Source organism: Sus scrofa, chromosome 3 (genome assembly GCF_054392235.1).
Source record: "Sus scrofa isolate SSC_HxYL_T2T_F1_AM1 chromosome 3, Sscrofa_HxYL_maternal_Yorkshire_Landrace_v2.0, whole genome shotgun sequence".
NCBI classification, from domain to species: domain Eukaryota; kingdom Metazoa; phylum Chordata; class Mammalia; order Artiodactyla; family Suidae; genus Sus; species Sus scrofa.
Window position 1 is genome coordinate 46,953,313 of NC_139385.1, and position 24,643 is coordinate 46,977,955.

Consider the following 24,643-nt stretch of genomic DNA (forward strand, 5'->3'; position numbering starts at 1 on the left):
CGCCCGGGTCACGTGAGCACGGAACCGGAAGTGGCGCCCGGCTCTTGCGCAGGCGCGAGGCCCGGCTGCCCGCGGAGCTGTGAGCCCGCGAGCCCAGGACCCCGCTGCTCGCCATGGGCCGCCGGAGGGCAGCTCGCGGGCCGGGGGCCGAAGACGGCCACGCTCGACGCCCCGCGGGCCGCTCCCTGGAGGCCTTCGCCGAGGAGGTGGGCGCCGCGCTGCGTGGTGAGTGCGGCGCGATCGGGAGAGGGTCGGAAGCCCAGGGCCAGACTGTGGAGCAGTGCCTGAGACCATGTCCGCTTCTCTGACCCGTGCAGCGTCCGTGGAGCCAGAGGCGGCCGAGGACGAGGGCAGCCCGGGCCCGGCGCGGCTGCCTTGCGCGCTGGCCATGTGGGAGCTAGGCCACTGCGACCCCCGGCGCTGCACTGGCCGCAAGCTGGCCCGCCTGGGACTGGTGCGTTGCCTGCGCCTGGGCCAAAGGTTTGGCGGCCTCGTACTCAGCCCCGTGGGCTCCCAGTACGTGTCTCCTGCAGACAGGTAGGCGCGAGAGGAGGGGGTGTGGGAGCAGGGATTGGGCAGGGTGCCTCCCCGGACTCCTTCGTTTTGTTGTTTTGTTTCCTTCGTTTTAATAAGCCCCTGACTGTGGCGCATCCTTCCTTTCAAGGCTCACCTATTCCTATTGATCTGTTTGGCTTACCTCATTGCTTAGTGCAGAGCCCAAAATGTAGCGCACTTCAATAACCGTTTGTTGAGTAAATAAATGAGCTTTCTCAAGGAACACCTACCCCTAACTGCCTCAAAAGCCTGGCTCGTGAAGGTTTTTGGAGGTGTCTGGGGTGAGGGAATGATGCCCCTGAGTCGCCAGGGAGGCCAGTCTCCAAGGACATACCTTACCTGGGGCCAGAATCACGTTCACCCCTATGCTGCTTCTGGCAGACAGTTGGTAGCACAGTCTGGGGTCGCTGTCATCGACTGCTCCTGGGCCAGACTGAATGAGACACCGTTTGGGAAGATGCGGGGGAGCCACCTGCGGCTCCTACCCCACCTGGTAGCCGCCAACCCTGTGAACTATGGCCGGCCCTGCAGGCTGTCCTGTGTGGAGGCCTTCGCTGCCACCTTCTGCATCCTGGGTGAGTGTCAGGGCCTTTAAGTCCTTGCCCTGTGGGGTTAAGGTAGCAGGAGAACAAACAGCTGGCCTGCAAGTCTCACCACCGCCCTGGGAGCCCTTTGTTACCCCGACTCGTCCCCAGAGAATTTATGGTCCATGTGGAGGCCCAGATGGGCAGCCCATGAGCCTCCCTGTGGAGAAGGAGTTAGTGGGCTACAGAGGCAGAGGCTGGTGAGTGGGCATGGGCTGTCTGGACCATGGGATGGTGTGGGCGGGACTTGTAGTTCCTAGGACAGCAGGAGCCAGCAGCATGGGTGACGGGAGAAGGGCTGTGCACATCCTTGGAATTCCTGCTTCTGGCACCGACAGGCTTCTCAGACCTTGCTGTCCTTTTGCTGCGGAAGTTCAAGTGGGGCAAGGGCTTCCTAGATCTGAACCGCGAGCTCCTGGACAAGTATGCAGCCTGCAGTGGCCCAGAGGAGGTGTTGCAGGCAGAGCAGGAGTTCCTGGCCCTCGCCAAGGAGCACCCAGAGGAGGAGGAAGTCGGTGAGGCATGGCATAGACACAAGCCCTCCCGGGTGGGAGCCAGGACCCTCCAGGCCTGCCACTTCCTTCGAGAAGCCTGGGGACTGAGGGACCTTCCTGCCAGGCTGTGGGACACTTGGCTCTGAGCCAGGCTCACCTACAAGTCACTTTCCTCTTTGATTCCTTGGTTCAGATCCCTTTGACGTGGATTCAGGGCGAGAGTTTGCAAATCCCAACAGGCCCGTGGCTGGCACCCGGTAGGTCCTTGGGATTCCTAGCTTGGTGGCACCTGAGACCCAGGGCTTCTCTCTGCCTCTGGCCTCAGCCCCTCTTGCTGTGGCGTGTGGGGCGGGGGGCTAAACATCCCTCCCCGCCCCCGCCCCGGGCTGCTTTTCTGTCTCTGGAAAAGGAAGGGTGGCATGTCCTGCTGCAGAGGTTTGGGCTTAGAGAGTACAGGCTTGAGGCCTCTGTCCTCAGCTCAGGAGCTCTGAGGAGTGAGTGGGCCCCAGGGGGTCGCCTGGGCCTGGCCAGTAAGAACACACCCTTCCCCCCATCCCCCAGGCTGCCCGTGGACAGGGCGGACAGCAAGAGTGAAGGTGAGTCTGAGGAACTCGGGCCTGACCCTGAGGACGGGGGAAGTGGCAATAGCAGCTGCCCTGAAGAGGAAGAGCTGCCACATCAAGGGGCTGAGGCCAGGGTCCCCACAGAGATTTGGAAAGGAATCAAGAAACGGCAGAGAGAGTGAAAGCTGCAGACGTATATTTTTGGAGGCCGAGTGACAAGAAGCTCTAGAGATGACAGCGGGACTTGTGGGAACACACACACGGGCCTGGCAGCCTCAGCCCCTTGCAGCTGTCAGAGGACCGGACTCTTGTTTGTTCTCCCAGCGCTTCTCACACAATCTTGCTCTGGGTCCTGCCGCAGAGACCTCCCAATGAAGCTGTAAGCCAAGGAGACTCCTTTGCTGCGCTTGCCCTGGGGATTTGGGCGGGCTCTCAGCCTCCAGTAAGGCAGACCTTGCCTGCCAGCAGCCTGGGCATGGGGCTGGGGTCTGTGCTTACACCAGACAGTTGGCATGGAGCCCCTTAACTGCCCCCCCCAGCCTCCCATGGTGACCCCAGGGGACCCTCTCCTGGGCCTGTGAGCTGGGTAGGGTCTGGGGGCCTGTGCAGCTCTCAAGAACATCCCCCTCCACATGCCCCCTGGGGTGGAGGGTCCCCAAAGAGGATAGGGACACTGCTGATGGTCACACACTCCTTCAAAGCCTGGGCTATCCAAATTGAAAACCCAGGCTGCCTGCCTCTCCACCTAATGAGGCCTTGCCCTGGACCCAGACAGACGGAGGCCAGAGCTGCTTTTAGGACAGGGCTCTCCCCCGTGGGCACGGGTGACGTCTGGGGGGTGTTCTCGGCAGGCTGTCAAGCAACATCCCTGGCCTCTGCCTTCACCCACTCCCAGGTTGTGGCTGGTACCGCCTAATGTCCCCAGAGGGCAGGGCCGCCCCCCTGAGAACCCTTCCCTGAGACTGGTGCCCTGTGGCCCTGTGGGGGTGGAACCAGAGGAAGGTGGGGCAGCTCACCTGGTGGCCAGGCCTGTGCTCTCTGCTCTGAAGGGGCAGCTGCTGGTGGGCCCCGCTGAGGCCGCCGCCCAGATCCAGTAGGGTGGGGCTTACCGGGCACAGAGGGTTCACAACACACACCACATGGACATGGCCAGGGCAGATGGGAGCCAGGGAGTCGGCCACAGCATGCACACGTGAAACGGGAGGGGCCGCACAAGCCCTGGCTGCACAAAGCTGACCACGGGGGCCTGGGGAGGGCCTGGCCCACGGCCCAGGGATTCAGGGGTCCGCCTCCATGTACTTCTCCAGCTCCTTGAGTCTCTTGACAAACTCCTGCGCCTCTTTGTTGGTGCGGCCCTCCAGCATCCTAAGCGCAGACCTCACTGCCGGCAGGCGGGAGGGCGGAGCCAGCGTGAGCCCCCGCCCCGCCCCGCCCCGCCCCGCCCCGCCCCGCCCCGCCCAGCAGCTCACTCACCCTGGGCTCTGGGCCTGCGCAGGTGCAGGGTGACTGGCTGCCCCGCCCTCGCGCTCCCGCCCACCAGGGGCCTGGCGACGCCCCCGACGCTGCCCAGGCCCAGGGCCGCCTCCCCTGCGAAGTCGTTGGTGGACAGCCAGTCGTGGTCCATGACAGTGAAGAGCACACAGGCGCCGCGGCGGCGGCACGCCTCTGCTGGCACGGAGCTGCGGGGGGCAGGGGAGTCACCTGGGGCCCCGCTCCCTTCTCCCGGCGGGCGGGCGGGCAGGGCCACTCACAAGTGGAAGAGCTCGTCGTACACGGGGTGCAGCGTCCGGCTCTTGACCTGGGTCCTCTGGCTGCGGACCAGTGGGAAGAGGTGCGGCGGGCCCAGCTCCACGATCACAAAGGGGTCACTCAGGCCTGGGGACAAGGCTGTGAGCGGGATGCGACCCCCCTCCCACCGCCCCGCCCCGCCCCGCCGCACCCCTGCCCCGCACCGTTGGCGTCCAGGGGGAGCAGGTCAGCAGCGTGCAGCACCTCCACCGCCAGCCGCTGCTCGGCCGCCTCGTAGTGGCAGCGGACGCTCAGGCGCCCAAACCGGTTGTGCTCCAGGGACCTCTGTGGAAAGGCCGGGGGCCTGTGAGCGCAGCTCGCGGGCTTCCGGGGGCGGGACCTCGTGCGGGCTGCCGGGCCGCACTACCTGCTTGAGCTTGTCCAGGTAGTACTGCTCGATGCACTCCCGAGTGGAGCACTGGTGCAGCCGCAGCTCCTCCTCCAGCCTCTGCAGGAAGGAGGCAGGCGCCTGGTGATATGGGCAGCTGAGCGCCGGGCCCCACTGCAGCGCGGGGCGGGGCTGAACTCAAACTTGGATCTCTGGCTGCGCACCTCCCCTGCCCCTGTCGGAGGTCCCCAGATCAAACCTCACCTTATAGCTTCCGTCCCTCAGGCTCTCCAGGGGCAAACCCTGGCCCTCAGCGTGGAAAAAATTGACCAGGGCCTGTGGTGGGGCGAGAAGGGAGAGCTGTCAGGGGGGGCCCGGTGAGAGCTGGGGACCAAGCGTGGAACAGATGGAGCCCGGAGCAGCATGAGCACCCAGGACAGAGCCACTCACACCTGGGGCGGGTGCATCAGAAGCCCCCAGGAAGCCTGGGAGATGCTGGTGCCTGAGGCCGGCCAGCCAGCCCTCAAAACAGGTGGCCTGGGGGAGGAAGTGCCGCCCTGGGTGGCGGGAGGAGCAGTCCAGGCTGGGAAGGCCTGGCAGGGGACCGTGGGGCAGCTGGGAAGGATCAGCAGCCTTGTCACCCTGGGCCAGTGTGGGTCAGGGAGGACCGGGAGCTCCCACAGGAAGGGCTCCTCCATGCAGCCCTACCTCCAGGGTGAAGTGGAAGCGCCCGTAGAAGTCGGCAGACACGTCTTGGTTTGCGCCCAGGGCCTGCAGAATGGCCTGCAGGAGCAGCTCCCAGAGCGCCTCCAGCACCCTGCAGGGACACTCAGCATCGGTGACCCGACCTGAGGCCAGCCCTCCTCCACCTGCCCCCAGCCGTACCTGCTCAGGTTCTCCTTCACCAGGGAGGCATTCAGCAGAGCCAACTTCTCATCCAGGTACTTCAAGAGCGGGGCCACGGCCTGCAGGCAGGACCGCGAGTCTGGGCTGCACCCCGCCGTCCATTCCCCACCGTGCCCCAGCCCTCAGCTGGCCGGCCGCTCACCTCGTCGTTCTGGATGGAGTCGGGAGACAGGCTGACGTGCTGCACGTACTTCCTGATGTCGCTCACCATCTGAGGGAGGGGGGCGCTCAGCACCAGGGGCGCTGAGCGGAGGGGGCAGCCAGGTCCCCGCCCCACAGCCCCTGCCCACCTTGGAGGTCAGGTGTGCCGTCACGGTGCGGGCCTCGCGCTGCAGGTCCTCCTCCAGGGCCTGCGTGCAGCTGAGCAGAGGCCGCGGGAGCACGCCGTCGGACCCCGCCGCCCCCTCCGGCCACACCAAGCCTCGCAGCGCCTGGCCAGCCGTCTTGCGCAGGAGCTCCACGTCGTTAAGGACCGTGCAGAGCTGGGGAGGTGTGCCAGCTGCAGTGGCGGGGGGGGGGGGACCCCGCCTGGCCTCCTGCCCCCACCCCCAGCCTCCGCCAACGGGCCGCCGGCTCACTGGCTCGCTCACTGCCTCGCCCGCGGCCCCGGGCTGCGCGTCCACCTTCTTCCGCAGCAGCTCACTGTAGAAGACAGCAGCTTCACACAGGTCCTGGGGGAGGAGACGGAGCTCGGGGCTAGAGGCCATGTGCCTCTGCCCTGCTGCTCCCCAGAAGTGGAGGAGTGCACGGGCCTCCTCCTGGGCCGCAGTCCCCACCTGACTGAGTTGGGTGCCCAGCGCCTGGGCTTGGGCAGGGTCTGGCCAGGCCAGGCGGGCCCACAGCTCCTGGATGTGGCTGAAACAGAGGCTGGCGGTGGCTGCGGAGCTGCTGTGCTTGGAGGAGGCATCCATGGGCTCCAGCTAGGAAGCGAGAGGAGGCCGGAGTCGTGGGGGTGCCCCACATGAGCCCAGGGCCCTCAGGCCTGGGGACTGGCTCACCGTGTCCACATCCACAGCTTCCTGCAGCCTCCACTTGGCTTGGTCCCGCAGCACCTGCAGCCAAAGCTTCACGGCGGGCAGGAATGGGGTGTGGATGCCAGCCAGGGCCAGGGAGCGGCTGTCCCTGCAGGGGGGGCCAGTCAGAGCTCACCCGACCCACACCCCTGGAGCCAGCACACCCAGGCTCCCCGCCTAAGGTGGCCGCAGGGCCGGAGCCCCTGGGCTTCTCTCCCAGAGCCCTCTTAGAGGAGATGGCGGGGCAGGAGGGGCGGGGGACCCACCGGCCTGGGATGCTGCTCCAGAAGCGCTGGATGTCTGCCAGGGTCAGATAGAGCTCAAAGAGCCCCGAGGCCACCTCGAGGCTCATCTTGGGGCCCAGCTCCTCCGTCAGCACCCACGCCTCTTCAGCCACCTGCTCCAGGGTGGTGGGGTCAGGCTGCCAGCAGCCAGGAAGCCCAGGCCCCTTCCCCCCTCCAGCCCCCTCCTCACCAGACGCTCCAGCTGCCGGAAAGTGAGGGTGAAGATGTCGACCCGGATGATGCTGCAAAAGACACGCCTCAGACGGCTGCTCGCCCGCTGCTGGCCCGGGGCAGGGGCAGGGGCAGCGGGCAGGGCCCTGGCCCCACCTGTGGAAGAGGCTGGCGTAGATGCCGTAGCAGGACTGCAGGTCCTCGTAGACAGTGTCGGCCAGCTTGACCAGCCCGGCAAGGCGCTGTGGCCCCGGCTGCAAGGAAGCCCAGCACACTGACCTTTCGGCCTGCACCCACCCTCTGCCGCCCGCCACCCCCCGCAGACATGCCCTCCCTGGGCCGCACCTGCTCGCGAGGACTCAGGGTGTTCAGGAGCTCCTCGTACCACTCACGGTTGCCTCTCTGCAAAGGAGGCCACCGAGGCAGCGCAGTGAGCGGGGGCAAGGCGGGCAGGGAAGTGTTTGGTACAGTAGGTCCAGGCCGGGGGTAGGGGCACAGCCAGGGCGGCTGTGGGGTGCAGGGCAGGGACTGAGCAATTAGCCCAGACAAAGCCACCAGACGCACCTTCAGGGCAGCGGCAATGTCCATGTTTAGCTCTGTCTCAAAGGGGCAGATCTCAAAGGCAGGCCGGAAGAGCTGTAGCTTGCCAAGACACCTGGGCGAGGGGCCGCCAGCTGACTGGGGGCTCCCCACCCAGTCCCCTACTCCCAGCCCTCGCGCCAGGTCTGTACCCACTTCAGCAGCAGCTCTAGACGGTAGACGGCTGTGCTGTTGGTGGCGGGGAAGTAACTTCGGAGCTGGTGCAGCAGCTGAAGCCCGAACTCAGAGAAGGCAGAGAAGCTGTCAGCCAGGCCTTCCTCCTGGGGGCACAGCACCCTTCAGAACGGACTCCAGAGCGCCCTCTCTAAGGCGGGTGGGGCCAGCTGACGCGCAAGGCTCTGCCCTATGGAGAACCCTCCCTTCCCGGGCCCCCAACCCCACAGGCCTCACACTCTGGCCTCTCCAATTCCAGCCTCCACAGCTCCCCCTGGAGGCACAGATGCACAGAGCGCCTTTGCACCGCCAGGTGTGCCTTCTGCCCCATCTCCGTCTGCCGCTCGAGGGGCTGAAGCAGCACGGCCTCCCTCCCCCAGGACTCCACCCCGGTCTGCGCTTGCCTTCTCCTGGGTCCTCCCTTACCCCCCCCCCCACCCCGCAGGCTGTGCACCCCACGAGGGCAGGACGCTGGCCGTCCCTGCCCGCCCCGGCCCGAACAGCCCCACAGCACACTCTCCAGGAGCCGTATTTTCAGCCCACTTGACCGAGCCCACCTGCTCCTGGGGCAGGGAGGCCGCCTCCTCCCAGTGCGCCTGCATGTCCTCCAGCAGCCCCAGCAGGTAGCCGTAGTCCAGGGTGCGGGTCTGATGGTGGCGGCTGCTGACCTGCCAGTGCCTGGGGGGACCCGGCCCAGCTCAGGGCCCGGCAGCCCAGAGAACCCGCGACCCTGCAACTCACAGAACAGCCCCTCTCCGGGCCCTGCCCCCGCGGCGCAACGTCGCCGTCGAAGCCCCGCCCCTCGCGGCGCGGCCCCGCCCACTCACAGCACCGCCAGCTGCAGCGCCGACAGGTTGCTCTGCGCGCCGTGCAGGCAGAGGACCGTGGCCGCAGGTCCGCTGAGCTCGCCGCGCCAGCTGCTCGAGTTGGGCTGGGGGACAGGCCGGGCACTGGTGGAGGCCGGAGACCCCCATCCCCTCTCGGCCCCAGTTTCCAGCCTCCCCCGCTCGCCTTCCCCAGGCCGCGCCTGGCTGCCCCCGGATCCCCAGGGTGGCGCTACCTCCTCAGTTCGGTGCTCGAACTGCAGCAGTCGGCTGAACAGCAGCAAGTAGGACTGGAAGCCCGACCGCCCGCGCTGGCTCATGCTCGTGTCCCTCTGGAACGCAGGGCCTGCCGGTCACCAGCCCTGCCTGAGCCCACGGGCTGGGGCGCAGGGCTGAGGGAGGGGGTCTTCCTTGGCGCCCTACCTGTGTGGTGATCAGCTTGAGGACCAGCTGGCAGTCTCCCTGCACGCGGGAGGCACTGGAGCGCGGCTCCAGTTTGAACCAGCGGTCCTCGCCAGCCACTGGCACCTCCTGGGGGAAGGGGGTTCAAAATGGTTATTCTGCCTCCCTCTTCCTCCCACAGACTGTCTGTGGGACCATAGGGAGGACAGAGGCCTCTGCTTCCCCTGAACAATGGGGACCAGCACAGGGAGCGCTTGGGAGTGCCTGGACACAGCCAGGAGGCTGTCCCTCTCCCGCTCCCCCCAGCATGGTGCCCTCCCCCCCAGCAGCCCAAGAAGGATGGGAAACCCTTGAGGGATCACAGGACATAGCCACCAACTGTCTTCCAGGAAGGTGAGCAGGTGTGTGCAGCTGTTGCATGAGTGAAGCCCCCACGCCCACTCACCCGGACAGGTATGTTGAGGCACCCCAGGAAGTCATCCGTGTGGTCCTCCGTGGGCCCTGCTGTTCCATTTGCGCGGGCGGACTTGACAATCTGTTTGAAATACCTGGGCACAGCAGGGGAGGCCTCACACCTGTGGTCCCCGAGGAGCCACACCCCTGGCCCTGCGGCTGAGCTTCGCAGTGTCTGGGAACACAAGGGTCCCACCTGCCCTACCTGCTCATCCCCTTCAGCCCAATGACTTCATTCAGCTTCCTGCACGCTTCCACTAGGGACACGTCGTCGTCGTGATCCCTGGGGGCGGGGGGAGGGTGTCTGGCTTGTCCCGAGCCCAGCCTGGCCCCAACTGTCCCCTCCCACTCCCCCCAGAGCAGAGGCGTGCATGCCCCCCTGCCCCGCAGGGCACAGGGGCCTGTACCAGATGTCCAGGTGCAGCTGGTCCAGGTTGACATCCTTGATCTCACTGCAAGGAGAGCAGAGAGCAGGCCCGTGAGCGGCCAGGGCCATCCCCGGCCCAGGGCTGGGGCAGCTCCTGAGGCTCCATCTCCTCCTCTGGAACGCAGCCATGTGCCCAGCCCCCTGGTTCTCTGGGGGCGGGGCACGGAAACCACAAGTGGTCACAGCTGCCACATGCATCCCCAGGCCTGGCCTGGCACTGCAGCAGACCCTGCCCAGCCGTGCGGCCACCCAGCCACACAGGGGGCCTTACAAGAGGAAGTGCTCCTTCCACACGGGGTTCAGGGTGCTGCTCTTGACCTCGGTGACCTGGATGCACTTGGCTGGCAGCGGGCCCCCCCGCTTGCTGCCCTTGCGGAAGCTGAAACGCTGCTCCTTGTGTGCGCCCGCTTCCCGCAGGGTGTCCGAGGCCGGCAGGATGCCCAGCATGCAGTACGGGTCACTGAAGCCTGGGACACAGAGAGTGCCTCAGCCCCGGACCCCAGGCACCCCGCCCCCTCACGGCCCTCAAAGCGGGGGCAGCCAAGGTCCCCCCGCTGGTCCCACTTACCATTGGGGTCTTTGGCCAGCAGGTTCTTGGCACGCATGACGGAGACTTTCAGGGCGTAGGTGGGGGCCTGCGGGTGGGGGGGCTGCTGAGGGCCTCTTGGGGCTCAGCGGGGACCTGACACGGCCCCGCCCTGCGCCCCCGCCCCCCGGTCCCTGCGCACGCGCACTGTGCTGGTCGGCGTCTGCCCGGGGAAGGTGGCAGCCTCACCTTGGCCTTCCGCACGCGCTCCACGGCCTCGGCATGCTCCTCAGGGCTGGTGCCGAACACCTGCGCATAGCGGGCCGGTGTGAGGGCCCAGGAACCCCTGAAGTGGGGCTGACCATCGTCCGGGGGGCCTCCCAGGGTAGGAGGAGCACGGAAGGGTCAGGAAGAAAGGCACGCTTGGCCCTCTGCTGGTTTGTCTTTTCTCCCGTTTCTGCCCCTTGCTGTGTGTGTCCTCCGTTTGTCTGTCTGTCCTTTCTCATGTTCTCCGTGTGTGTCTCTGTGTCTGTGGCCTTCTGTTTGAGTGTGTTTGTGTGTCTGTCCGTCACTCCATCTTTCCAGGCCTGCTGTCAGCCTGCATGTGTGTCTTCACCCCCGTGTGCATGTGCTGGTGACATGGGGCAAATCTGTCTGTTTCCGGTGATAGTGACATCAGCGGGTGGGGGGAGCGTCTCACCTGTTGAAGGTAGCTCAGGAGGACCTCCTGGTCATCCACCTGGTCGGGGCCCATGGTCCCTGCGCGGTAAAGGACCGTGTACAAGGCTTCCTCGTAGAGCAGCTCCACCTGCAGGTGGGGCAGGCTGCTGAGTCCTGGCCACAGGGGAGCTCGGGCTCCTCCCGTCAACCCGCGTGCCCCGCCCCCAGCTCAGCCCGCACCCTGCCTCTGGGCCTTTGCACCTACCGCCTGAACAGGGGGTTCCTGCTCACCCCGACCTCTGCTCGCTTCCTTGGGGAGGCCTGGCCCACCCACCCCGGGACTGGGGCCCAGCACACGGAGGCTTACAGCCCCTCCCTGGGGCCAAACCCCCATGTCCTTTACCTCCTCCTGGGTCAGGGCTCTTAGGCCACGGCTGGCGTCCACGGGCTCTGCGGGGGCTGGTGAGCTGCTGCGCAAGAGGACCTGTGAGGGGCGCAAGGGGGAGGCCTCTGCAGCTCCTTGTGACCCCCAGGCCAGCTCTGCGGGGAGTGCTCTGGGGAGGGAGGGGGTTGGAGTGGGGCCTGGCACGACGCCCCACGCTGGGCGGCAGCACCGTGCCCTGTCCACACCTCGGGGCCTGGCAGGCCCTGTCGGCCTTCCCCCTTCTTCAGGATGAGGCGCATCTGGGCAAAGAACTCCACGCCATCTCCCGGTTTCCTGCCAAGAAAGGCCAGCCTGGGGTCAGCAGACCCTCCCCAAACCTGCAGCTCACAGCACGTGCCAAGGGGACCCACCAGGTCCCTGCACAGTGCACCTGCTGGGCTCCCCCAGAAGCCATGGTGGGCAGCTGGTGTGTGAGGTCCAGCCAAGGAAAGGAGGGCACGGGCTGGGGGGCACCCACCAGGCCCCAGTGGTGGGCTCCCGTGCTTCGGCGCCGCTGCTCCCCGGCTCCCCCTCGGTCCTCCGGCGGAAGGAAGGGCACACCTGTACCTGCCTGAGCACGCTGCTCTTGATCTCCAGAAGGGTGGACATGGTGGGCAGCCTGTGGGCAGAGAGCACAGCCCCGGCCTCCGTCAGGCCACTTGTTCGCTCACTGGCATTGCCATACTGTCCCCTGTAATCCCATCAGATGCCACCTTGAGCAAGTAACGAATGAGACAAAACCCAACAGAAGCCGTGCTCCTGGCTGCCACTGGAAACAGAGTCCTGACTGGCCCTCGGGGGTGTGGGGGGACAAGGTGGTACTGCTGGGGGAACAGTGGCTGGCAGAGGGCACTCAAGGCCTGGGTGTGGGAAGGAAGAGGCCATGGACTATGCTGGGCACCAAGGGGGTACATGTGCTCCTGCTGGGCGACCTGAGGCAAGTCGCTGGGTCTAAGGCTTTGTGTCCCCTGCACAGAGGTGATCCACTGCAGGGTGGCTTGAGGACGTGGCAGGGCAATAGGAGGTGAGGGCAGTGCCAGGCAGAGTCCATGCTCCATCACTGGGAGCTGCTGGGTGGCAGGGGTTCTGCCACACTCTCATTCCCCACCCATCCAAAGCTGGGACCCCGGCTGCTCCCCTGGGGTCCTAGGACAGCATGACAGCAGGTGCCCGGCTCCCCTGAGAGCTGTGCTGGGGAGACGGAGATGGGGGCGGTGCCCAGCTCACCCAGCCACCATGGCCCACCCTGGGGCCAAGTAGGCAAAGGCCCCACAGGAGGCTCAACTCTCCAACTCTCGCAGGATCCCCACAGTCCCCATCCTGCAGAGGAGCCCGGTGCCACGGCCACTGGAGCTGTGGTCACTGTGCCCAGGACCTTCCCGCCCCCGGGGGCAGAGCCTACACCCTTCTGGGAAGTGTGGGCTGGGGGGCCACAGCCCCTGCTCCCTCTCCTGTCCAGTTCCAAGTACTCACATTGCCATGGCAACCGAGCCACCAGGCAGCGTCCTGCTTGGAGCAGCCCAGCTGTCACACTGGGACCAAGAGGGATCCTTCATCAAGTGAGGAATGGGGCCTGGGCCTGGCACCCCCTGCCCGCGTGCCCTCTGAAGCCACCTTGGTCCTAATCCTTCCGGTCTGTGTAGCCAGAACCGGGGTGGGGCTGGGGACTGAGCAAAAGGGCACCTGGAGTAGCAGGGTGACCAGGCCCTGGGATGCCCCTGAGGGGTGAGCGGCCCCCCAGCCTTCGCTGTTACACCGCACTCCTCTGCAGCTCAAGGTCCCTGCAGACCCCGACAGGAAAGGCAGCATGAGAGCTAAGCCGCCCAGGGCCCTGGAGCCTCCCTCTTTCACCGTACGGCCCCGCTCAGGCACCCGCCTCTCCCCTGGGTCAGGCAGCAACCCTCTGTCCTGGGGCCCCGGACCCCAGGCTGGTCCTCTGTCCCCCTGCGGACAAACATCCAGGCAAAGCAAAGGTCCCTTGCAGGGCCACCTCTGCCACTCGGTGCCACCGTTCAGGCTTCCTGCCCAGGCTGGCTAGCCTCCACGTATAGGACACAAGATGCTCCCCTTGGCCCACGTGGGGCCTTCCCACTGTCTGGGTCCCCTCCTTGTCCACCACTGAGGGCCCCCAGGTCAGGCACGTCAGTCTGAGGGGGGCGCTGTCATTTTCATCAGACAAAATAGGAAATGGGGGCCCGGCCAGATCCCAGGCTTCTTACCCCATCTCAGGGGCACAGACCGTGCACCCCCCCTCCCCTGCCCCGTGTGCCCACTGCTCAGGGACCACGCGCGTGTTTGCACGAGTCTCCGTGTCACAGCGCTGCATCTTCCTCAGACTCCTGCGCTGGCTGGCAGAGCTGTGGCTCAGGCTTCCTGAGCAAGCCGGGTCTGTGTCTGGGTGGTCCAGGCTGCTGTCCCTGGTCAGTGACCCCCTCCAGCTCTCAGACAGCATCTCGCCCTGCTCCCGCTCCTCCAACCCTGGGCCTGTGGGGCCCTGAAGGTCTCATCTGGCCAGACCTAAGTGCTGGGGACAGGGAGGGCAGTGCTCCAGGCTCATCCCTCACACCTGGCGGGGCCTCCCCAGGGAGTCTCCCCAGGGAGTCCTCCTGGGCACTCGCTTCCCAAGAGCCAGACGCGAGGTCCCCAGGGGACTGGGTGTCACAGGCCCCCTTCTTCTCCCCATCAGCCCCCCAAAGCCAGGGAGAGCCACTGCCTGAGCTGTTGCCGGGGCAACCACCAGCCGAGTCTGCGTGTGACAGGGGCTCCAGGGCTCATGGTCCCGGAGACAAAGATGACGCAGGAGCCAAGCAGCCTGAGCTGCAGGTGGGGGGCTGTCTCCATGAGAGCCAAACATTCAAACTCGGGGGTGGGGGCCCCTTCCAGGGGTAGGGGCCCCTTCCCTGCTAATCCTCAGACTGGCTCTGCAGACGGGGCGCTGCCCTGGCCCCTCACGTCGATGAGGAAACTGAGGCCCAGGGCTGGGAACCAGGCCCGGGATGGAGAGGACGTCTCCCTGGCTCTGGTGTCCAAAGGCTGGGCTCTGGGCTCATCCTGGTTGGGGTCCAAGGGAGCTGGCCCCCCCTCTGCTGAGCCCCTCCCTGCTCCCTTCCTCAGCCCGTTGCCAGGAGAGGGACAATGGTGGTGTCTGGGTGCAGGTGTCCAGGAGAGACGGCTCATCCAGGGTGCTCAGAAACTCCCTCTGTTGCCCTGGAGACCCCGGGCCTGAGCCGCGATGACCTCACTGCTCCCACCAGCCGGGGGCCCTGGGAGCTGGCACCTCCCCAGAGCTGCCATCAACAGCGGGCCGGGGGCCGACCCCCAGGAAGCACACTGGCTCCAGGGGCCCTCAGCCTGTATGGGGCAGAGTGAGCTGGGGACAGTGCTGCAGGGGGGCCCCAGCTATCCGAAAGGCCCTCTGGGACTCCTCCCCGAGTTCCTTGTGTCTCCATCCCGGCTCGTGCCTGGTCACCAACTCCCAACTGTCCAAGGACGAAAGTGAGGCTGGCCAAGGAGGTGAATGGCACACGGATGCCAGGGCCCAGTCAAAAGGGATAGGCCTCCCTGTTCCCAGGCTGTGCCCAAGGCCCAGAGTTGAGTGGGAAATGATGGCGCTGCAACGGGGATGTCACTGTCCCATTTCACAGTCCGGGGCTCAAGCCCAGGACTGGAAGCCAAGCTGTCTGTCACCTGTTAGCCCACTTGGGGGCTGGGGTGGCATGGAGGCAGATAGGTCGGGGGCAGATAAGCTGAGCGGGAGAGCCGGCTCTGTCTCCCTAGTTAGAGTTCCCGGTGGCCAGCTGGCCACCTTTGGAGGGAATAACACCTTCAGGGCGCTGGGGCCTTCTTACTGAATTGGGTCCCCAGAGACTTAGTGGGAGGGGGTCCCCTGAGGCTGCCCCCGGTGTGTAGAGGGGTGGCACGGTGTCTGCCCCCACCAGATGGCTCTCCCTACTCCGAACTCTTGGTCTCCTCTTCCCAGCCCAGCCTCCACCTGGAGCCTTCTCTCTGCCTGCAGGATTTCCTGCTCCCATCTCTCCCAGGCCTCAGTGACACCCCCTGGGGCTCCCCTGCACACAGCAAGGTGGCAGTGCCCTGATGCAGGTCATCTGGTGCTGCTCCCTGGGGTCTCGTGCCCGCCCAATCCCTGGGGAGGGGGCCTGGGAATCTGCATTTCAACCAGCTCTGAAGCCTGAGACCAGCTGTGAAAAGCTAGCTCAACACTCCCAGAATGAACGCATTTAAAATAAAATGTCCCATTCGTTCTTCCTCTGAGGTCCCCACCCACCCACCCAGCCCCGCCCCCTCCTACCTGAATTTACTCACCTGTCCATGCAGCGGTCCTCCCTCCCACTTCTCTCAGTGACATCCTCTCTCGCCCCCCCTTCCCCCCTTTCCCGGGTGCTCCCCTTGGCAACCTCGGGCCCCCCCTTAATTCTGTCGGGGTGTTTCATTGGTGGTTGGTCCAGGGGCAGTTTGGAAGCCTTGTAAGGGCGGTTTTTTTTTTTTTTTTTTTTGATCCATCCAGACCCCTGGGGGGGGGGGGTTTGGAGAAACAAGGGGTCCTGCCAATATTGGTGTCAGGGGGAAGGGACAGGGCGCTGGGGGCACCTTCCTCCCTGGAGGGTCGCCTGGGAAACCCCGCGAAGCCTCTCTGGGGTCCTGGGCCCCGCCCCACCTGCGGTCTCCCCGCGGGATTGCGCTCCGGGTGGGAGCTGGGTCTCCTTGCGCAGCACGGGAGCCGGTGGGGCGCGGTGGTCCTGGCGAACCGCGGCCCCCCGGGAAGGGAGGTCTGGCCCCTTGGCCCTTCCGCAGTGCGCACCCCACTCCCTCCCGGTCCGGCTCTCGCGCTCCTAGGGGCGCAAGAGCCAAGTCCGAGCCCGGCTTCGCTAAGCGTGCTCCGGCCTCCGTCTCCCCGGGGCCGACGGCTCGTCCTGCCGACCTCCCGGCACCCCCGGGGTGGCGACGAGCGCGGCGCGGGAGTCGGACAGGCTGCGCCCGTGTCCGTCGTGGGGCTCCGCGCCGAGCTTCGACGTCCGGGCGGAAGCCCGCGGCACTCACCGTGCGCCGGGCGGCGGAGGCGAGGGGAACGGGCTCCTGCGGGCGCGGCGCTCGGCCCCGGCTCTGGAGACGCCCGGGACGCGACGCTGCTCGCAGCCGCCCGCGCCGACGACTGCGATCCGCGGGGCCCAGCGCGGAGGCTGCAGGGGCCGGGGGCGGGGCCGGGTCTGTTCGCCCCGCCCCCGCCCCGCCCCCGCCGCAAGGGCCCGCAGCTGGACGCAGACGGCCCAGGGGCGCGCCGGGCAGCCCCCTCCCCAGGGGGCGTGGCCTCGGGCTGTCCGTCAACCCACAGGTGGGTGCGGCCGAGGAGCTGGCCCGGCTCTGCGGCAGGACCCCCTCCCGAGGGCCCCAGGGAAGCCAGAGTCGCGGAAAACCGGCACGGCATGCTTGGGTCCGCAGCGCAGACTTTTCTAGAAGAGCTGCGCAGTCATCTCTGAAGTCGCCCTCCTAGCCCAGCGCTGTCCCCAGTACCAATCGGGAGCGGGGCTGGGTCTGGGGACTCCGCCACCGCGGGCTTAACGGCTCCTTTTCTCAGGGGGGACTCTGCCCCTCGAGCGAGGGGGTCGTGCAGGCATCATCCCCGGACACCCACAGCAATTCGCATCACCTGTTGGTGATCAGCCGAGGTGGGGCCACACGCTGGGTCACCCAGCCGGTCGGAAACCCGCCCCACCCTCGGCGCCCCTCCCATGCACCGTGGGCACCTGGAGAGCCTGTAAATACAGCTTGCTGGGCCTGCCCCAGATCTGCCGGGTGGAGGCCCTGCTATGGGACGCTCCCCCCCCCCCCCGCCGCCCCACTGCACTTGGCCAGCCCTGGGGCCGCTTAGAGGTTCTGAACTTGGCTGAGGTGCACAGGGCCCCTGGATCCCAGCCCTGCTGGACCCTCTGAGAAACTCGTACTCGGAGGGTCAGACTGGTTTGGAGAAGTTTTCACCCCAAAGGATCTCATCTCTAATGGCAGGACTCCTGGCCGGGTGGGGAACAGGCAAACCTGGAAGCAACTTCAGCTCAGTTCCAGAGGCAAGGACAGCTGGCTCTGGGTTGGCCAGGGGTCTTCCGTCAGCTGGGCTGAGGAGGGGACAGGGTTCCAGCTGCATGCAGGGGGCAGCCCACTGTGAATAACTGTGGCTGTACCTTCTTCATCCCCAGCCCAGAGAGGACCCGGTGCCCCCCTCCAGCCACAGGTGGGGGTGGACACTGCTCTGATGGGGCGAGCACCTGTCTCAGCTTCCAGATCCAGACTCACAGCCACGCTGCCAATTCCTGTCTGTGCAAAACAGGACACAGAGCCATTGAGGAAACAGCCCTGCAGGTTGGGGGGACAGCCCTGCGGGGTGAATTCTCCTTCTAGAAACTCTGGCGCCAGGCCCTGCTTCCATCCTGACCCTGTACAGCCAGGCAGATGTGGCGGAGGCTGGGGGTGGGGGGGGGGTGTGCTCAGGAAAAACACAAGGGCTGGGAAGATGAGTCAGGCGAGCAGGGAGGGAGACCCGGACCCCATGCACCAGCAGCCCCCGATGCCCTTCTGCAGGTTTGGGGACCAGGGGAGGGACAGCCAATGTCCTTCCCTGGGGATTTGGCAGGTCCTGAGCCAGGATCTTGGAGCTGATGCCCCCCCAAAGCCTGCAGTCTCGCGTCATTGGCAGGTTCTGCTAACCTGTTGGAACACAGCCTGGTTGCCATGGTGACCATAATGGCTTGGGGTGAAGAGAAGAGAGTCCGCAGCTGCTGTAAACAGGAAGTTAGGAGGGGCAGCGGCCAGGGGAGGGAGCACCTGCTCAAACCCCATCCCAGGCGCCGAGGGGAGGCAGGGGGCTTGGGACCAGCTGCTCGCTCTGGCTTGTACAGAACCAGAGGCTTGTCCAGGGCCACACAGCAGCAGGGTGGGTCCTAAGCCCAGCCCTGGGCCTCAGTTTCCCCGGGAAAGCGTAATCCCCAGGGCCCTTCCCTCATAAACACTTCCCGAGGAAGCTGTGAAGGCCCCCTTCTCCCTCAACCTCCTGGAGGGAGGCAGGTCCTCCTTCCCTGCAGCTCTGCCTTGGGCCTCAGTCTCCCTTGCTGGTAAAGCAGAGCAAACAGCCGCAGAGCCCACTGCTCAGCGGGAGGCCGGGGCGGGGTCCGCGCGAAGCCAGTGCTGGTCAGCGTTAGCTGTCCTGGGGGATGGGAACTGCCACCACTGACGCCCCAGACCCTCTAGTGGCCTGGGGAGGGGCTCTTTGCTTCAGGGACTCAGTTTTCGCCTCTGCAGATTGGAGGTGTAAGCTCGGAGAGAGGGGCCCCCTCGCCCCGTGCCTGTGCCCCAGACCTTGCGCTAAGGATTAACCCTGGCGCTTGCCCCAGGTCCCCCACAGCGGTTCTGAGCTGGAGGGGCAGTAAGGGGCATGGGAACTAGGGCCCTGCCTCTGGGGGTCAGGCTTCGGGCTGTAAAGAGTCTGGCAGGCTGCAGAGTGGCTTGTCCTCCTTAGGGCCAGGAGAGAAGCACCAGGCTCTGGATAAACACTCCGGGTGCCTGCTCCTCGGCACCGAGATGAGGCCGCAGAGATGAGGGGCAGCGGGTGAGTCCCGGGCGCGGCCGTTTCTTTTAAAAACGCAGGTACTCACCCCCTCTGGTGGCAGTCGCCGGAATTGCAGGCACAGCCTCCACGTGGTCAGGCTCCTCCCACGGCGCTCCCACCCCCATAGCGCCTGTGGGGAGAGAGCCGGGGGTGACAGTTTGAAGCCAGATCTTAATTCTCTGCTCAAGAATTGAACCTGGGCAGCCTGCATGAAAACCAGGAATCCCAGCCACTGGCATAGCTAGAGGCCAAAAGCAAAATTGCCCTGGTTTTTGCCCCCGGTTGAAAGCAAGACTGTTTCAAGGAGACAAAGTGTAAAAATAAATTTTATTGTTGGAAACACAGTACAGCCAGCGAGCGGAGAGCAGACCAGACTCTGGACTGTTCCGCGAGCAGTGCACCAGAGAGGGAACGTAAACCACTGAGGTGGGGTAGTTCGTCCAGGTCTTTGTCTTCCTTTAGCCGATTAAGTTGTTTTATCTTTCACACCTGACCAGGCCCAGGGCCCTCCCTGATCTGTGTGCGCATCTCTTGGCCAAGATGGAGTCCAAAGCAGAGCATGGCGGGAAGGTTATGTAGACTGATCATGGCCAGGCATCCCCTCCCTTCCTGACCCGGAGGGGTCTCTCTGCGCATGTGTAGTTAGTTGGGGGTCTCCCGGATCCTGAGGAGGGGGAGGATGTGACCTCTTTGTTCTTCTGTCTTCAGCCCCTTTTCTGATCCTGTCATCACTGCTGTTTAACAAGTGCACAGAAGACAAGTGCCCGCTATTTGCCTTGTGCCTGTTGTTAGCAGAGGTAGGTGGCCGGTTGCAAATGTTTATCCCGGGGCCCACCTATCTCCTGCCTCAGGAGGATGATGGCGGGGCAGGGGTAGGGTGCTGGTGGAGGGGGAAGGGAGGTGGACCACAGGGAGCTCGTGGGCGCCCAGCCCGGGGACCTGGGCAGGGTCCTTGTTGCCCCGGCCTGAGGATGGTAGCAAGCTGTTCCCTTGCCTGTGTTATCTGTTATCCGCGGTGGTTCTGCCAGTCGGGGGCGGTTCCTGGTGGGAGGGGGCTGGTGCAGGTTTGGCTTCCAGCCTGGCGCCTGGCTTCCTGGGGTGCACCCACCAGAAGCCCAGTGGGGTCCTGCTGCCAGCACCTGCCCAGGCTTGAGGTTTGCATGCGGCTGGGGGTGAGGACCGAGCAGCAGCCCAGCTTGGGTGCTGCAGGCGGGGAGTGGGCTGAGAGCCTGGCTCCTGTGTGTGTCCCTCTGCACACTGGAGGCCGAGGCACTGGCTCTGTGCGGCTCCAGATGCTTCCCTCTAAGTCAAGAAAACTCCCTCAGGCAGGTCACCTCTATGAGAGCAGAAGTCTAGGGAAGGAAGGACCCTGGAGGGGCCCCGGGACTTTCTCTTGCTGCACCCTTGTTATTTCGCTCTTGGAGCTCAGGTAAAACTTTCCTGACTGATGCCAGAGCCTCTGGGCCCAGTGCCAAGCCCGTCAGGTCTGGGGAACTTTAGGTGGAGGGACGCAGGGCTCCAGCCCCTCCGTCAGTCCTGCGGGCTCCGCAGTGAGGGGACAGTTGTCTGGAGGCCTCCAGATGAGCCTGCTGGGCCCCTGTGGGGCAGGACAGCCCCGGGCTCAACACCAGGGTCGTCTGGGGACAGATCCAGACCAGTGCTCCTTGGGCCCCTCCCTGCTGGAGTTGGCTTAGACTGGTTCGAGCCGGCCCAAGTCAGACCCTCTAACCTGGCAACGCGTCGTCATGGCAACCTCAAACCGGAGGCTGCCCATCGGCCGGGCCTGATCTGAGTGAGGTAGGAGGGCCCTGGGCTGCGGAGTCAGGGACTGAGGCAGCCTTGTGGGTGCAGACAAGTGTGAGGCCACGCACGGTGTTGGGAGGCCAGGGGGGACTCGCAGGGCCCCAGAGTCCAGCCAGGAGCCCAGTGGGCTCCAGCAGAGAGCCTCCTGGGGAGAGGAGGCTCCCGCCTGGCTTCTGGCCAGGTTCCCCCTCCGCACCTGCGTTAACAGCCTGGCAGAAGCCAGTCCTGGACTCACTGTCCCAGGGGCCCGGCCAGGGTCTGAGCCAAGGGCGCACGTGCACCTTGGCACCGTGAGGGCAACTTCCCGGCTTCCCAGGGAGGTCCACCCTGGCGGCGAGAGCCGCCCCAGGGGCTCAGGGAGCAGAGCAGGACGCGCACCGTCTCGGCCGCCCACGCCTGGGCTTTACGGGGGAGGAGGGGGGACTCCACCTTGGCTCTGGGGATTGTCGCCACCTGCCACTTGCAGGCCACTGAGTGTCCCGTGCTGGAGGCCTAGGCGGAAGGTGGCGTCAGCAGCCCCTGGGCAGGTGGCACTGAGCAGATGGGGCAGGAAAAGAACAGGCAGCAGTTAGTGGAAATGTTTTAATTAGAGGATGTTTAGATACAGTGGTTCATCTAAGGCCCACAATTCCTCACTACCCGACGCCCCAGGCCGAGGGCACCCCCTTCCCTCACGGCAGAAGTAGCATGACCACAGCTCATTTCTCGGGTTACAAGAGTCACACCTTTGCTAAGCCAAGGCCTGTGGCACAAAAGGACATTTCATTAACTGAAGTCACACGACAATGTGCTAGAAACATTGGTTACTTTAGAATGCTTTAACTAGAAAATATATTGAATTTCCATATATATTAACCATATACACGTGTAACTATGACTAAGAGCAGCTCAGTTGTCACAAAATAAGACGTCCTGGGAGAGGCTACCCAAACACCAGCCGCCGGACGCCCCTAAGGCCAAACGCATCACAGACCTCCAGCCGCGAGCTCAGTGACTCGACCAGTCCCCGCTCCGTGAGCCAGCAAGGTGCTGGGGCCCCAGAGCCTTGGGGCCCTCGGGCTCGCTCCCAGCTTTCCTTGTGACCCTGCCGCCGCCAGGCGCTCCTCATCAGGGCCCAGATGACCAGTCCTTGAGCCCCCGTGGGGATCACCCCACCCCGCCACATGGGGGCTGAAGCCACGGGTGCAGGGCTCCGAGGGTCCTCAGGGTGGGAGTGGGAGGCCAGCTGGGGCAGACGGGCTCCGGGCCTCCAGTCCAGGCAGAGAGGCTGGGCCCCATCTCAGCAGGGACAGACGCAGGGCACCAGCCCAGCCCTCTCTGCCACCTCCCGCTGAGCCAGGACCCTGGGCAGCAGGCTCAGGTTCCGCGGTGTCTTCTGAGAGCGCCACTCGGGCGGACCAAGTCCAGATGCTTCTAGAGCGTAAGGGGGTGTCGTCCTGCTGCCAGGACTGCCTGCGCCCGGCGGGGACGCTGATGCGCGAGCAAGGTGGGGCACGGCACTAAGCAGAGGCTCTGTCGCTGCTGGACAGGAGGCCACGAGCCCCCACAGGCTGGGCTCCATCGCTGGGGCAGCCACCAAGGGAGCGAGCTGCTTGTGCGGCAGTCCTCCCTGGCGTGCAGGCTGCGGGAGGGTCTCGCCGCCAGTTCCAACCTGACCAGACCTGGACGCTCCGGCGGGTGCTCCGCCGCCAGGAGCCACATGGGAAGGGGGTACCCAGGACTATTTACAGAGGGCGGGGCCGAGCCTGGGGCGCTGGGCACACTGAGGCCACCTCCTTACTCTTAATGATGATAATGCCACAAAAACCTTTATATAAACAGTTTATTTACTCTAAACAGCAACACAGACAAACGCCATATAAACACAAAGGAAGTGATGCGGAGACGCGACGCTGGCTGACTGGATCCGAGGCTCGTAAGCAACACAAGCCAGGCTCTGGGAGGGCGGCGGCGGCGGGGGCAGGTCTGATTTTCTGTCGTGCAGCCAGCTGGAGGCTAAGTGCAGCTCTAGACGGTGTGAAGCATGCCTGCATCCGCGAGCAAAGGGGACTAGCTCCTCGGGACTCATCCAAGTATAAAAGTTTATAATTTTACAGCAGTTGAAATACTGACATCAATATTAAAATAAAAGCAAGTTTTACATAACAATCAAAAATACAAAAGACTGAAGGAAGAGACCCTGTATGAAAAACGGGGCGATTCTGCGAGTCGAGACTGTGCCCGTGGCGGAAATGGCAATGGCGCCCGCCCAACCCTCCCCGGGTGACCAGGATTGCAGAGAGCAACGTGAGATTCGCCAAATGCTGTAAACAAGTTCTTGCCAAACCAATCCCTTCCTTTTCATGATGCCACAAGGTCGCTGCTTATGAGGGAGCAAACTTCTTGGCTTGTGCTCGAACCCTTTTCTCGTATTCCACTCTGTTTTGGCTGAGGAGGTCAAGAGAGAGACGGGTTAGAAGGCGCGGTCTCGGGGCACCGGTGCCAGGGCAAAGCGGGGGGACAGGGCGGCCCCGCGGGGTCACGCCTGCAGTGACCGGCAGCTTCCTTCTCTCTGTGAAGCAGCGCCTGTCACAGCGTCACTGGAAGGGCCAGACGGGGAAGGTGTCTCAGCACCAGGCCTGCCCTCAGCTCAGGGCCCCGGGGAAACTTGTGGCAGCTTACGCGGGCCGGGTAGGACCTGGGCTGGGCTCCAGAGTGAGAACCCCTGCTGAGAAAAGGGCCGAGGACATGACAACAAGGACAGATGGGGCTCCTGCATGCCTGACACCCTAGTTGAGAAAGCTGAGGGTCCTTCCGAGCTCTGCAGGCACGGCCCCTGGCAGTGTGGTTGCCTGTAGCTCCCCAGCTGTGCCACAGCACACAGGCCCTGAGCCCCACCCTGCAGCTCTCTGGGGAAGGGTTGGCAGTGCCAGCGCCAGGAGAGGCGGAGCTGGGGAGCGAGGCCACAGGATCAGCCTCTGCAGTGGTCTGCGCGGACCCTGGCCCTGGGCAGAGGCAGCAGGCTGGGAGAAGCAGGGACTGCCAAGTCCAGCTCTGCCGTTTACCAAGCGAGGCTGGGATGGGGCTGCAGGCACCTGCCAGGCAAGGACACGTCCTGTCACCTTCTGGGAGTGAAGGGATAACAGCATCGGTCAGGTCACATGTCCAGGGTACCCAGGAAAAGGCCGCTAGCCCTGGTGAGCGCCAACCGCCCAGCCTCGGTGCCTGACAGCGTGGACCAGTGCCCACAGCACTGTGGCCACCTGCTGTCTACACGGGCGCTGCTGTCAGCCTGGGTGCCACGCCCCAGCTCTCCGTGTGGGCCTTCTCGGCCGCAGGGGCTCGGCCCAAATGCACACCCAGCGCCTCGTGTACAAAGAGCGGATGGGAGGCTGTAGAGACACCACGCGGCCCTGGCTCAAGCTATCTGTGCGCCCATAACGAACCTGAGCTCCACTAGGGTCCCTGAATCAGCTCCCCGCTAGAATCCCCTGGGGGGAGCCCCTCCCCCGGATTGGGACCTGGCCCCCTGGGTCAACCCCGGGTCAGGACCCTGGGGTGCTGGCTGCTTGGCGCGTCCCGAGGACAGTCGCAGCCCCAGCTTCCCTCCCTCCCCCGACCCACTCCAGGAACAGGCACCTGCCCGGCCTGTCCCGGAGGCCAGCCCCTCGGGTCCCAGGCCGCTGAGGCACCTGGGGAGTGTCGTCGGGAAACTCGCGCTGTCCCGTGGGCAGATGGGACAGTGGGGCTCAGAGCCTCCGGCCTGCCTAGGGCCCGTCCAGCCCAGCTCTGAGGAGAACCAGAGCCAAGCCCGGGGCTCCAGGTTTAACCACTGCTCGCCCCCAATGAGTCACAGGCCTCCTCCGTCAGCGTGGATGGTGGACGCAGGGAAGGCCTGGGCACGGAGGGGACATCAGAGCAGCTGGGTGGCCAAGAGTGGCCTGAATCCCTGCCCCATGGGAGCACGGGAGGCACCACACCCAGGCTGGACCAGCGTGTGGCAGGAGCGCCAAGGGGGGCAAGTCTGGGTCCCTGGCTGAGCTGGGCTGCGGGACGCCCCTTTTTCAGGGCCCAGGCCCAGGGGGTCATTC

General features: G+C 65.1%; 3 protein-coding genes and 1 long non-coding RNA gene across 15 annotated transcripts in view; 2 read left to right on the top strand and 2 right to left on the bottom strand.

Moving 5' to 3' along the window:
• The first annotated feature begins 56 nt into the window (after positions 1-56).
• Positions 57-2,589, top strand: TSR3 (TSR3 ribosome maturation factor). Of its 2 annotated transcripts, XM_005655151.4 has the most exons (7): positions 57-225; positions 318-537; positions 937-1,130; positions 1,478-1,654; positions 1,827-1,890; positions 2,195-2,229; positions 2,341-2,589. In XM_005655151.4, the coding sequence occupies exons 1-7, from the start codon at positions 114-116 to the stop codon at positions 2,376-2,378; spliced, it is 840 nt and encodes a 279-aa protein (XP_005655208.1). In that variant the 5' UTR covers positions 57-113; the 3' UTR covers positions 2,379-2,589. The 2 variants fall into 2 exon arrangements, with proteins under 2 accessions (XP_005655208.1, XP_003124772.2); XM_003124724.6 differs by having other exon boundaries at positions 2,195-2,589.
• BAIAP3 (BAI1 associated protein 3) lies at positions 2,371-16,327 on the bottom strand. Of its 6 annotated transcripts, none has more exons than XM_021086855.2 (35): positions 16,214-16,327; positions 11,634-11,774; positions 11,362-11,449; positions 11,135-11,215; positions 10,772-10,879; positions 10,321-10,380; positions 10,114-10,180; positions 9,817-10,012; positions 9,526-9,570; positions 9,324-9,401; positions 9,111-9,213; positions 8,687-8,794; positions 8,500-8,595; positions 8,267-8,370; positions 7,997-8,117; positions 7,422-7,546; positions 7,251-7,341; positions 7,032-7,088; positions 6,843-6,940; positions 6,706-6,757; positions 6,498-6,628; positions 6,217-6,340; positions 5,995-6,138; positions 5,797-5,889; positions 5,509-5,700; positions 5,361-5,429; positions 5,198-5,277; positions 5,021-5,129; positions 4,577-4,648; positions 4,352-4,432; positions 4,149-4,269; positions 3,969-4,071; positions 3,670-3,875; positions 3,213-3,577; positions 2,371-2,573 (listed from the first exon to the last, which is right to left on the bottom strand). In XM_021086855.2, the coding sequence occupies exons 2-34, from the start codon at positions 11,762-11,764 to the stop codon at positions 3,474-3,476; spliced, it is 3,438 nt and encodes a 1,145-aa protein (XP_020942514.1). In that variant the 5' UTR covers positions 11,765-11,774; positions 16,214-16,327; the 3' UTR covers positions 2,371-2,573; positions 3,213-3,473. The 6 variants fall into 6 exon arrangements, with proteins under 6 accessions (XP_020942514.1, XP_020942515.1, XP_003124771.3 ...); XM_021086856.2 differs by having other exon boundaries at positions 2,371-2,608; XM_003124723.6 differs by having other exon boundaries at positions 3,948-4,071.
• Positions 16,328-17,925: 1,598 nt separating this feature from the next.
• Positions 17,926-22,735, top strand: LOC102162074 (uncharacterized). Of its 2 annotated transcripts, XR_014841075.1 has the most exons (4): positions 17,926-18,098; positions 18,681-18,770; positions 19,479-19,567; positions 20,096-22,735. It is a non-coding gene; the product is annotated as an uncharacterized LOC102162074 (long non-coding RNA). The 2 variants fall into 2 exon arrangements; XR_002342455.2 differs by lacking the exon at positions 17,926-18,098 and having other exon boundaries at positions 18,665-18,770.
• Positions 22,378-24,643, bottom strand: part of UBE2I (ubiquitin conjugating enzyme E2 I) — a 29,812-nt gene continuing 27,546 nt past the window's right edge. For 4 of the 5 annotated variants that reach the window (XM_005655133.4, XM_005655131.4, XM_085015704.1 and 1 more), the window contains one exon: positions 22,382-23,000. In XM_005655133.4, the coding sequence (XP_005655190.1) occupies positions 22,937-23,000 (64 nt within the window). In that variant the 3' untranslated portion in view covers positions 22,382-22,936. 5 annotated transcript variants of the gene reach the window in all.